Here is a 12,994-nt window from a genome sequence, read left to right as displayed (position 1 = left end):
CCCCCCCCAAATGCACACACGCGGGCCGCAGCCCTCCTCCAACGCCGCTGCTGCAGTGCCAAAGCGACTCAAAAAGCGTTGAGTCAGACAACCTTCCCGAGGCTCTTACACAATTCAAGGACAAGGACGAGCTGAGGCCACCGTGGCACTGAAAACGGTCTCAACGGCTATTTTGTTTCAAAAACACTCACATTACATCGCTTGATGATTTAAAAAGCCATGTCACTTCGAATTGAATTTATTTCCCCCCCCCCCACCACCCCCACCCAGTGAGGAGGCATGGATGAGACACGTAATTAGGTTATATAAGCGGTGAGTCGCTGCTCGTTATATTACTATACAATTATCAGACAAATGTAGCCATGATGGAGGCTAAAGGTTAACATTTTGCCGCTTCTACATTTCCCACTTTTTTTTAAAACAAACAATAACAAAAAAAAAAGCCATTGAATCAGTCAAAAATAAATATCGGATTTTTTTTTTTTTTTTGACTTGACTGTAAAGAGTCATTGTCCCGCAGGCCCCCCCCCCCCCTGCCTGGCCGCCGCGCACATGCACAAAGCGCCACTGTTGGCATTAATATTCATAGTGCCGCCGCGGCCTGTGCAAGAGGGAGAAGAGGAGGAACGGGTGGCTCTTTTGTTTGGGGCCGTCAATACGTTTATTCAGCAAAAAAAAAAAAAAAAAAAGACTCGCTCGCACGGTGAATGCCTGCAGAGCTCGCCGGGAGGGACGTGGGGGGGGGCACGTGGAGGCCTGGTGGGGTGGACGTTATGATTGACACGGAGGAGAAATGAGAAAAGGACTTTTACATATTTAATAAAAGGACAGAGCAGGAGATGAAGATGTCAAATGGCCACTCCCTTTTTTTTTTTTTTTTCAGCACGCTGGATAGCGCTCGGACTGATAGTATTTCAGTGAGCTGCCGTTTTTCTGAAAGCAGCGCTCGACTGCTGCCTTTTGTTTGGACTTTTGTTTCAAAATGGTCTCTCTCTTTTTAGAATAAAAATCTTGATGGCGGCTGACATGAGCTGTGACTCCTGTCGGCCTTTTTTCTTTTCTTTCTTTTTCTTTTACAGCTGCCACGATAATCCCTAAAAGTGAGGAGAGTGTGCCTAATGCCCTTTGTTTGGGATAATCCCGTAATCTGTGTTATTTAGACGGCTCATTTACACTTCAGTCGAGCATGAGTGTGAGTTGAGAAAAAAAAAAGACGGAAATTTGATAGAATAAGGTGGACCGATTCATTCATATAACAGGGAGGGGGCCGGTTATTATTGCAGGCTGCCATACGCCCCCTTTTCAATGTCAGACTTTCACTTGAAAGTCATTTGAAGGAATATTTTTTAAACTGTGGATCTGTACATCGACATAAAACATTTCATTCGACTAAAAGTACCGGAGTAGAAGCAAATTAAATGTTGAATGTATGTATATTTCTCGTAAACTATTTGGTCATACAAAGCCCTGAAAATGCAACCACTTTGTTTTTGTGTCACTTTGGCTATAGGTTAAAAAAAAAAAAAAATAGACTATTCCCGGTGCTCGCTACACGTTTTTCCTTCGCTTCACATCTCAGTTTCATTTAGTTTCGAGTGATTCTCACAGTGAGCATAACGTGTGATGACTTCCAGTGTACACCACGTAGCCCGCAGTGCCCGCGCTGCATTTGGAGCAGAAGTGAATTGGCAGGCCCGTTTACATGCGACTCAAAGGCAGAGAGGCAGAGACGAAAAACAAGCCCGCTTTTAGGCGTAGTCATACAGCGCTTGACTTTTTTTGTTTGTTATTATTATTATTATTTGTGTGTTTTGTTGTTTTATTTTTTTCTTCCCTTTTGGGTGATCTCCGAGTGTAGGCCGCCGCGTGTGAGCTTGGCAGCGAGCGAGGCAGGAGGAGGAGGAGGAGGAGGAGGAGGAGGACTCTTGTGTTTGCGTGCGAGTCTGGCTGGCTTTTGCGAGAGGAGGCTGGCCTCGTGTTTGCGTGCGAGTCTGGGAGCATGTGTAGGCGATGCTGATGCAGTCGATTAAATATTAAGGGAGAATCTCACTGAACCCCGAAATAGAAGGTGGAGGGGGAAGCGCAGCGGCGGTGGTGGTGGTAAGGGGGGGGGGCACCAGCGCTAGCATAACAAATTGAATTCATTAAATATCTTGAAAGGGGGTTTATAAGTGATCATTTTTAGGCTTTTTTTTAAGTTAGCAAATGGGATATGTTTTGAAAGCAGGGCCGAATCAAAAACAACTTCCGGGTACCAAAGGGAACATTTATACTCTTATTTGTGATTCTTCATGGAAGGAAAAGCCTGACACGAACAAACTCACCATCATCGGATTCCTCACAGATAAAAGAATTGCCCCCCAAAAGGCTTATTAAAGGAGTAAAGTATTCTCTGAGATCTTAATCTGCGGTGCCGGCTAATCTCTGAGGCCAGCTCCTCGCGTTCTTGTGAATTATATAATTTTTCACTCCCCGAATATGTTCTATCCCCACCCCACTTCGAATGCTTTTGTCATATTTGGGACACGCGCAGTTAGTCATATTCCTGCTAGTAGGCCGCGTCACGTCACATAAAACCACAAAAGGGGGCTTGGATTGAAGCAAACACAAGCGCGATTCTCATCAAGGCGGTTTAGAATTAATCGAAGCACAATAACGACGCCGAGTGGGCATCCGCATCCCGACGTGACAGACTTGCCGCAGAGTATTTTTATCTTTGGGACGACGACGCTGCTGTCCCAACGTAGCGATTTCGTCGTCATCTTTGATTGGTCTTGCCATGTCTGTGCTTGCAGTGTTAACACCAGCATACACAAAGGAGCAAAGGTCCGTTCTTATCCGTAATAGACGCGGACGCAAGCTTGGAGTAAGAAAAAGCCACGCAAGGCAGGCATTAGACACAATGCAGTCCTTGATGGGCGGTTGCCCGGGCAACCGGAGCGGAGGTGAGGCTGGGAGGAAGGCTGCAGGTTGCGGCGATGGGGGGGGGCAGGTGAGATGAAGCTATTCATAGATGCTGAAGGAGATGTGAGAACATAGCACACGTTTACTGTACCTGCATGTGCTTAAGAAGACAACTCTGACATTTCATCATGCACACTATTCAATTCTGATCCGATAAAAATCGCCTTCAAAGTCAATCTTTTCATTTTAAAAACTCAATAATCCAACAGGAATTCCAATAAAAACTGGACAACGTGTGCAACCACGGTCATGTTCATGCCAGAAGTCGACTGAAACCATGTCAAAAACGAGTTCATGTTAAATAAACGGTTGAGACGCTGATTGCTAGAATTTGGGTTGATGTTTTCGGGTTGCAATTTGAGGTCGCCTCGCGCCAAGAGAATTCTCTCCGGTTTTTATATTTATACAGACAACAAGCGCGCACCACAGGAAATGTGGCGGCGCTGTCTTTGCAGCGGGCTTTTTGCGCTGGGAAACGACGAGACAAAGACACGGCGAGGGAGCGAGCAAGGGAGGGGAGGCGTTAAAAAAAAAAAATAACAGGAAAAAAAACCTACAAAAAGTGGAGCAGGAAGTTTCGTTTCTGACCGCACAGCTGTTACTTGAGAATCCCCCGTGGAACAAATGAAGCAACACAACGCGGCGAGACACGCAGACACACAAACGCGGCGCCACCACGCTTCCTCCCGCTGCACGCACAGGTGCAAAATATTGCCATTATTTGTTCCGAATCTTGCTTGTCTGCCACCCTGCGTATCGTTTCGCCACCGTGCATCCCTGTGTTGTGATGTAATGGCGTTTGACGTGAGCAGGGGGGGGAGGGGCGGAGAAAGGGAAAAAAAGGGACTGTGACATCTGCAGGACCAGAGGCAGGGAGCAGGAAGAGAAGAAGGGGGAGGGAAAAGGGAGGGGGGGGCTGTATATTAAATCAGCCTGAGCATCCATCTCCAATTTAGCAAGGCTGATTCCTGACCTTTTCCCCGAGACAAAGAGGGAAGGCACTCTTTATGCGCGCGCGCTTATCTGGACGGTTACCATCGGCGTTTGCAGACGCCAAAATGTCAGCCGATCTGACGCGGCGGTCTCCCTCAGCAGATAATCAGCACCATGGAAACCCAGGTGTCCAACGGTCCGAGCGGAACCAGTCTGCCCAACGGCCCAGTCATCAGCACCAACGGCGCCACGGACGACAGCAAAACCAACCTGATTGTCAACTACCTGCCGCAGAACATGACCCAAGAAGAGTTCAAGAGTTTGTTCGGGAGCATCGGGGAGATCGAGTCCTGCAAGCTGGTCCGAGACAAGATAACGGGTAGGTGTTGTTTCGTCAGGCGCCGGATTATTTCAAGACGTTTGGAATGGATAAAAAGAAAAAAAAAAAAAAAAAAAAACGCTTTTCCTCAGGTCAAAGTTTGGGCTACGGCTTTGTCAACTACGTGGATCCGAACGACGCAGACAAGGCCATCAACACACTCAATGGTCTCAAGCTACAGACTAAAACAATCAAGGTGAGAGGAGTTCGAGAAACGGGCGTGTGTTAAAAACCAAAATCAATGCCAGGCAAAAAAAAAAAAAAAAAGAGGAAGTGCAGATTTTCATCTTGAGGGAGGTGATGACAGACATGGCAGCAGGGAGGGAGGAGGGAGGGAGGGAGGAGGCAGAAGGCAGCGGCGAGGAGAACAAAGGGAAGTGGGAGAAAAGGGGTGAAAAGCGACAGAGCCGGAGGAGGAGGTCAGAAAGCACGTCGAGGTTATTGTGATGGAAATGTAATTAGGAAGCCGTGCTGCGGCGCGCGAGGGGTCGGGCCAGGTTACCCCCATCTGCCTCCAATCGGGGCTAATTAGGGATCCGTTTTTTTTTTTTTTTTGTCCCTAAATCAGATGACAGGGGGTGCAGGGGGGGGTAAGGCAGCACGTTATTAATCGCCGCCATCCTGTCGTCCAACCCCTCCGAGTTGAGTTCAAAGATGATTGGGGCAAAGTGCAGCACTATAAGAAATCAAATCTCCTGCCGAGCAGAGCAGGTGATTGTCCAACAGCTGCCCACGAATGACGTACCGCCGGTAATTCGGATTGATGACCGCAGCTGCAAGGAAAAAGTCAACCAAGTACGGAACAAGGCGATCGCATCGGTTTCGTGTCTCAAGATGACACTTTGCTTTTGACAATTTGGGTCCCTTGATTAGGCGATGACTCTTTGGGCTGTCGTTTCTTCACTTTCCTTGTTCCGGTTTGACATCAGGCGTGACTGCCGATGGGGGGGGGGGGTCGTTGTAATATGGGCAAGGGGTAGGGGGTAGAGCTGACAGGATTAGAGGCCATATGGGCCTCAGGCACCATCTGTACTGTGGGAGAGGCCGGGAGAGGGTTAATTATAGGGCAGCCTCTGCTCCCCGAATGTAACGCCCCCCCCCCCCAATCCCGCCCCGCCCGGCTCCTCCAGAGCACCCTAATCACCGCGCCGCACAACCCTCACTTGCTTACACAGTGCACACAATAGACATTCGGTGTTTGGCGAACACCTGTATTCGTCGCTAAAGATATCAGGCGAGCGTGTTTGATTTGGAAAACTAGACTAGAAACATTTTAGCTCATCCTATGAGGTTTGGGCCGAATGAGCCTGAACCTTGTGGTAAAGTGTTGTTAGCGAGGATCCTGATTCCTGCGAGTCTTGTGATGCATTGACCCTGTTTGCCAGTAGGGCTTGTTCACCCGGGAGAATTGAGACAAAGGAAAAGAGGCAGGGCCCGCCTGGGGAAGGCGGCTCAGCCTATCTCAAACAACACGCACTCTGTCTCAAACGCGAGACTCACAACAAGCGCCACGACGTGCTGAGCTGGGCTATCTCTCAGTCGTGCTTGCAAACAAGAACATATTGTATTATTATTATTATTTTTTTTTTTTTCCACAATCAGACTGTTCTCTGAAACATGATGAAAGCGAACCGGCAGAAGGGATGGAAAGTGTCGGGGATAGAACGACAGATGCGGCAACGACGTAACTGAGTCACAAAACGCTTAAGGCTTATTAGCGTGCTGGTTTGAAGTCTTAAAGCAATTGACTCGTGGGGGCTTGTTCTGGACGAGAGGCACCCGACTGATTCAATTGGCTGCGATGGTCCCGGTGCGTCATTGTCAAAGGGACGTTGATGTAGGACTTGGATTCCGAAATAATACAGCGGGGTACCTCAACTTTTGAACGTCTCTTTATACGAAATTTGAACATTTACGAAAAGCATCAAACGGGAAAACATTGCCTCTTGTTACGAACGAAATTTCAAGATACGAAAGGTAAAAATACAGTATGGGTTGGTACTCGCAATTCCGAGTTTCCTGAACGCAACATACTTATAGTTGCTCTGCCATTGGTTATTCCCAAGCATCTTCCTGGCATCCCATTGGCTAAGAGGGACCTCGACCGTACGTGTCTGTGTGTGTAGACAGATAGAAATGTGCTTATGCAGCGCTCTCATCATTCACCTCTCGGGCCATGAGGCGTTCCAAACATTTTACGTAAATGTGAATCACCCAGAAAACGTGTTCACCAGTCAGGTGATCGCTCGCTATGCTGATGTTTGCCTTGCACATTTTTGACGGATTGTTAAAAGCCGATAAAAGCGAACGTCCTCGGATCAGTTCTTGACAAAATGCCAGGCAAAAACCACGTCTGAGAGAGAACATGAACTAAAGAGAAAAAACTGTATTCTTTATTCATTATTTTTTTACATTATGCACAATACTCATTTTATTGTGCAATAATCTCATTCTAACATGTATTTGTTCCATATTTTGATGCATTTTCATGCTTCATAAAACATTTATGTCTGAATTTTGGGGGGCTTGGAACGGATTAGGGAATTTACATGGAAAACGCGTCTCTACCGACAAAATTTTCTCAGTAAGAAATTTCTTCCAGAACCAATTAATTTCGTAAGTAGAGCTACCACTGCACCTTTCTACTTCCTGATTTGTTGATGTTTGTGTGATCTGTAGGTATCGTACGCACGGCCAAGCTCCGCTTCTATCCGCGACGCAAACCTTTACGTCAGCGGACTGCCCAAGACCATGAGCCAGAAGGACATGGAACAGCTCTTCTCCCAATACGGTCGCATCATCACATCTCGCATTTTAGTGGACCAAGTCACAGGTATAGCCTTATTTCACATTAGCACGAATCAACTCTGGCCATTGTCGAAGGGTTATTCCCACAGGCCCCCCGTCGCGGATGCCAAGGTAGTGACATTGGCGTGTTTTCTTATTCGGAGCAGGCATATCACGAGGAGTTGGTTTCATCCGGTTCGACAAACGAAACGAAGCGGAGGAGGCCATCAAGGGTCTGAACGGACAGAAGCCTCTGGGCGCTGCCGAGCCCATCACTGTCAAGTTTGCCAACAACCCCAGCCAGAAGACGGGCCAGGCCTTGCTGACTCAGCTGTATCAGACCGCCGCCCGACGCTACACGGGGCCCCTGCACCACCAGACGCAGCGATTCAGGTACTGGAAATTGAACGACCTCACGGGACCGTCGCTAACCAATCGAGAAAAAGATGTTTTTCCAGTCCAGGTTGCACGTCATTTGTCTGTGTCACAGTGCTAGTTTGCTTAAAGGGGAACTTAATTAAATGAATGCATTACAAGGTTGTCCCTGAAACATCTAGCGGGCCTAGGAACAGGTTTAATGAACCCATTTGCGGCTCTACGCGGGGCCTAAGATGTCTGGCCTTTGATTTCGGTCCTTTCATGGTGAGCTAGACAATGCGACATTGGTAGAGTACCTCTTTGAAGCAAAGTCAACCCATTATATAATAGCAGTGTGAGGAGTGTCAAAATGTCGTACTTTGAACTCTCAAACGGAATATCATGAATGACTCAAGAGTCTTTTGAGTTTCAGAAAATGACCAGCCCTCAACGACACTTTCTAATCTGGCCGTGTTCAGGTTCTATCAGGTGGCGCAACCCAATAGCATTTGTAGGTCAGACCGTGTCCTCAAAACAGACACACAATTCGCAATTTTCCTTACATTAAAGGAATTGTGTGGTCAAAAAAAAATCAATACAAAATTCAAGTGTGCATATCCTTAAAACGCTATCTTTTTCTCTGACTTTCTTTTAAACTGCAGCGTGATCCCTTCTCTCGGAAAGGGACCAGATCCAAATATCAGCTCAAAACCAATGTAAGAGACCAGATTTTTACCATAAAAACACCACTTTCCTAATCACTGCCATACATCCTGACCCTTCAGATCTTGCTAATGAGTCACTGGGATTGCAATTTACTACTTTCACCACAGAATATTCTTCAGATTTAGAATCAGTTTTAAAGGGAGTCTATGAGGTGGTCCAAGATTGGCTCTCTCTTTTTAACAGTATATGTCATTTTTTTTTTTTTGTTCCCAATCAATTGATGTTAAATGAGCAGGGATACAAGGTATGCTTTAAATGTCTGTAATGCAATTCCACAAAACTGTCAGAGCCCAACGAATGTGGGAGGATGGTTTGGCACGACATTGAAATGAAGGATGCCCTCTGGAGGCCAGCTGGCATCTAGACTGAAAGGCCAGCCCTGCCTTGTAGAGTTCCGAACTAACTTCTCCATCCCTTCACTCTCCCTCTTGCGTTGCAGACTCGACAATTTACTAAACGCCAGCTACGGAGTCAAGAGGTAAATGCCAAAAAAAAGGTGTACTTTCAAAAGCATCCATGCTAAAATAAAATTTCAAACAAAGTGCCCGGAATACCATCTGCTGACTTGGAAATTAGACAACAGCTTCACCTAGCCCCATCGCAGCAGGGTATTCTGGCATGGCTTTGTTTAGCCTTCTTTTTGTTTGGTTTTATTCGATCAATTCAAATAATTTCACGTCTTTTTTTTTTTTAATTTGATTATTCTTACCAACTAACATTGTCCTTTCAGTTGCTTCAATGTCCCCTTTTTTTCCCCACCAGCATGGACATACCAGATTGCGTTTTTGCGTCTGTTTGCTCCAGTTTTTGTATGATTTGACTCTTACTTTGCTTTTCATCCCTCTCTAGGTTTCTGTGTTTCGTTCCGACACTGTGGTTTCAGTTGAACATTGTGAATTCATGTCTGTTCGATTCTTGCAGAAGGCTTTTAGGCCACCAGAGACAATAAGCAGAACGTGTGGGTGTCACACACTTGTCATTTTGTTACAAAAGCAGGCAGTTTGGAGACACCGAGGTGCATAGCCACTACTGGATAAGATGGGGACGGGGGTCCCGTGACTCCTTAGCCATCGACAAAACTTAAAAAGACACATGGCCATCAGAGATAGCGTAGAGAAGCGATTGTTGTGTGGAACTTCAGAATGACACCCATGGTAGTTCTCCCACTCTCTTCCCCAGATTCTCCCCGATCACCATCGACAGCATGACCAGCCTCGCCGGCGTCAACCTCACCGGTCCCACCGGAGCCGGCTGGTGCATCTTTGTGTACAACCTGTCGCCCGAGGCGGACGAGAGCGTCCTGTGGCAGCTCTTTGGGCCCTTCGGCGCCGTCACCAACGTCAAGGTCATCCGTGACTTTACGACCAACAAATGTAAGGGCTTCGGTTTTGTCACCATGACCAACTACGACGAGGCGGCCATGGCGATCGCCAGCCTCAACGGCTATCGCCTGGGCGACCGGGTGCTGCAGGTTTCTTTCAAGACCAGCAAGCAGCACAAGGCCTGAGAGAGGGGCCATAGGCGCCAGCACCTTTGACCTGCACGGGGGGGCGGGGCTACCTGAGCTCCTCCCCACCCCCGTGCCATCACTTTATCTATGGGCCTGGACTGAGTCTCTCTCTGACGCTTTCGCACACACATTCACAATATATAATCGCAAAAGACACAGACACGCGCAAACACAGATCCCGAAACACATGACCGAACCTATTCATAGGCAAGCATCCGCAAGTCAGAGTTTCAAACGAACCCACGAGTGGAGTTTTTCTGTTCTCTTTCCACAACATGCTAGACCTTTCCCTATCTTTGCCTGGATTGAATTAGAAAGGGTACGTAGCTGGTTTGCTGAGTAAGGGGTTGTTAAGAGCTATCTATTTAGGAGACAGGCTAATGAATGTGACAAAGAATGTGTGCTGTGTGCTTTGATTGAATTCAGGCAAATGATGGCAACTGATGAACAAAAGAAAAAATAGCGAACAATTGTTTTTTTTTTTTGTTTTTTTTTTTTTTTAAAAGTATGTGCAATTTACCCAAACTTTTACCCCTATAATCTCTGCTAGTATCATGCAGGAGAGGATGGCATTTTTATCTTTTCTTTGGTTTTTTTTTTTGTTTGTTTTTTTTTTTTTTTTTTTACACTTGGGCATTTTGAATCAGTGACTTTTTTTAAGATCAAAGAAAATGAAATGAAGACACAGTGTTGTTCTCTTATACGTCTATCAAAAAAAAATATAACTATATATTCAATATACAGGTATAAGGTGGTGGTAATAATAGCCGTATATGTAAGCATTTTCTAAAAACCTTGACAACTGTTTTCCTGACCTGCTTTAGGCGGCGCCGAGCATCAAGGCAGATCCTCTAACACCGTGTGAGCTTGGTCGCTCGGACCCGATGCCGATTTAAGTAAACTCGTGAATCTGGGAACCGGAATAAAATAGATAAATAAATAAATAGCCAGTCTGCTCCCTTCTCACAGCGTCACTCCAAACAATATAGTACACCTAAGACGAATCCACTGGAGCAAAAACGATCCCAAAGCCGAGTGGCGCAGGGGGTACATTAGGGATTGATTGTCAGCGCGACAGAAAATGACGTTTTGCTTTTTTTTTTTAGCTGCATCTGTGCAAAATGCGGCATGAGATGCCTCAGGTGACCAGGCTTTTGGGGGAAAAAAAAAAAAAAACGGAACCTCAACCACATATACCTGACCACAGTGGTTCTGGCTGGCACGCTACCGTACACGAGGCAGCCCACGTTGGTCACGGCTGATAAAGTAATAATACATCCATGTCAGACAAGATTGGCTGACCAACGCACTTGGCAGGTCTGCGGAGAGATAACACACTTGCAAAAGCTAAAAAGGTATTCTTCTTCATTCTCGTCCTCAGACAGGAACCTCCAAAATCACGTTTAGTCGATCGACTCAAGTTAAAACAAGCAACTGAGAAGCGCGGCTCCAAATTCAAGGACCAAACATTGACAAGGCTGTCCCTCGACGTGAAAAAAAATGACTCGGTCCCAGAAGCGTTGACCGACGCTTCTCGGTTTGATTCGTTTCAAACAACTCGGTAGCTTCTGAAAAGTCGCTGAAATCCCGCCCTCGCCCGACAACTGAGCAACATCAAGATGACAAATTCAGTGTCGTAATGCGTCTCGAAATGTCTCCAACCCAGCGCCTTGGAATTTATTTTTTTTTCCTTGATGGAACATGAAGGCCCGCTCGTCTTATCTGAAGTGTCTAGCGAAGAGCAGTCGTGAGCTCTACCGTGGCGAAGGGCCAACGTCTTTCGCTATCTGCGCGGGATCATAGATTTAAAATAGGGGTCAACTCTATTCAAGACTTGTTTGCTTTTTTGCTTTTCTAAATGACGCTGTGTTAGCCAAAGAGGGCGATCTCTTTGAAAGGATTACATTAAAGATAAATCTATTTTTATACATACAAAGGAACAAGACCTTGTGCTGAATTTTTACAGATTCTTAAGCTTGGGGTAAAAGAGAAAAAAAAAAATTGGGACATTGCATGGCTTTATTTTAAACCCTCTGATGTTTGCAGGCGTGAGAGGGGGGGGGGGAAACAAGCAATGCGGTGAAAAGGGTGGGAGTCTCGGGAAGGGGGCAAAGGAACACTATCGCACACACCAACTTAAAACCACTCGACCGTGGCTAATGTTTTGGAGACAAACTTGACAGTTAAGAAGAAAAACAGAACTGAAGTTGACATCAAAAACTAGGTCAAGCCGAACCGTTAGGGGGGATACTTTCGAGTGCCTCAGACACTCTTGTGCTGAACTCGTCGTGTACAGTGTTGCTTTATGTTGGTTCTTTGGCTTGTGAATCCCAGATGAAGAAGAAAAAAAAAAAAAAAACACCAAAAAAAATGTGCGGTGAGAGCATCTCATTGCCCGGCTGACAAAACAAATCGCTGCTTGTAACGCCCCCTCCAAAAAAAAAAAAAAAAAAGGATATGCGCAGATTTAAAATGACAATGCGGCCTCGTGTTGACCACTGATCGCAATTCCTTAGATAGAGTTGAATTTTTTTTTTTTTTTTTTGCCAAAGAGTTTGGTCTGCCAGTCAGTAATACTTAACTCATTCACTCCCAAAGACGTTTTTAACCGTCTTTTCAGACTTGGTCCAGAATTGGCTGGTACTGAATGAGTTTTAAACACAACACGCCCCCTCCCCGCCTCGATTAATTGCTGTACAAATCTGTTATTTGTGGCGTCTTCAAGGACCCTTTCCACAATTTGCGTTCTTTCTTTTGAACATCGACCGCTGCGCATATCATTTGTGGCTCCTCAAACCCACCAAGCAAATCCCATTTGCACACATTTCACGCAGACACCGACTGCTAAAAAGGCATCTCAGAAACAAGCAATCAATCTTATCACCTCTCACTAAAGGGGTGCATTGGATACAGTAGACCCCCCCCCACCCCCATGACATTTCCGTCGCCTGCTTCGTCTCACGATCCATTCGATCCCTAAAATCACTGCTTCAAATACCGTATTGGCCCGAATATAAGACGGCCCTGATTATAAGACGACCCCCTCTTTTTCAAGACTCAAGTTTGAAAAAAAGACTTTTTGAACACCAAATTAATTTTCATACAGAAAATAATTACAGTACTACAGTGCTACCGCTATTTTTATTTTTATTCTTCGTGGCAGGGGTTCACTTTGGCCTGGGGAGTCAAGTTCAACATTCGCTTCAATGATATCTGGCGCCATCTAGCGTCGCGAATGGGTATAATGTCTAGACCCCGAATATAAGACGACCCCCACTTTTTCAGTCTTACTTCAATGCAAAAAACACCGTCTTATATTCAGGCCAATACGGTACTTA

The 12,994-nt window shown here is 46.1% G+C and overlaps 1 protein-coding gene across 11 annotated transcripts in view; it reads left to right on the top strand.

The window, feature by feature from the left end:
* elavl3 (ELAV like neuron-specific RNA binding protein 3) overlaps positions 1-11,157 on the top strand; it is a 12,853-nt gene extending 1,696 nt beyond the window's left edge. The window contains exons 2-9 of one of the 11 annotated variants that reach the window (XR_002168941.1): positions 4,060-4,276; positions 4,369-4,472; positions 6,956-7,109; positions 7,228-7,456; positions 8,083-8,136; positions 8,586-8,624; positions 9,305-10,903; positions 10,944-11,157. Coding sequence is in view for 10 of the 11 variants with exons in the window: in XM_019875857.1 (XP_019731416.1) it covers positions 4,060-4,276; positions 4,369-4,472; positions 6,956-7,109; positions 7,228-7,456; positions 8,083-8,136; positions 8,586-8,624; positions 9,305-9,653 (1,146 nt within the window). In the remaining variant the exon portion in view is untranslated. Of the gene's footprint in view, positions 1-4,059; positions 4,277-4,368; positions 4,473-6,955; positions 7,110-7,227; positions 7,457-8,082; positions 8,137-8,585; positions 8,625-9,304 lie in introns of all 11 variants that reach the window. The other 10 variants (XM_019875859.1, XM_019875857.1, XM_019875858.1 and 7 more) reach the window with 10 other exon arrangements.
* The last annotated feature ends 1,837 nt before the right edge of the window (positions 11,158-12,994 follow it).

This window comes from Hippocampus comes, unplaced genomic scaffold (genome assembly GCF_001891065.2).
Source record: "Hippocampus comes isolate QL1 unplaced genomic scaffold, H_comes_QL1_v1.1 scaffold93, whole genome shotgun sequence".
In the NCBI taxonomy this organism is placed as follows: domain Eukaryota; kingdom Metazoa; phylum Chordata; class Actinopteri; order Syngnathiformes; family Syngnathidae; genus Hippocampus; species Hippocampus comes.
The sequence above is the reverse complement of the archived record's forward strand: the minus strand, read 5'-3'. Positions and strand labels throughout refer to the sequence as shown.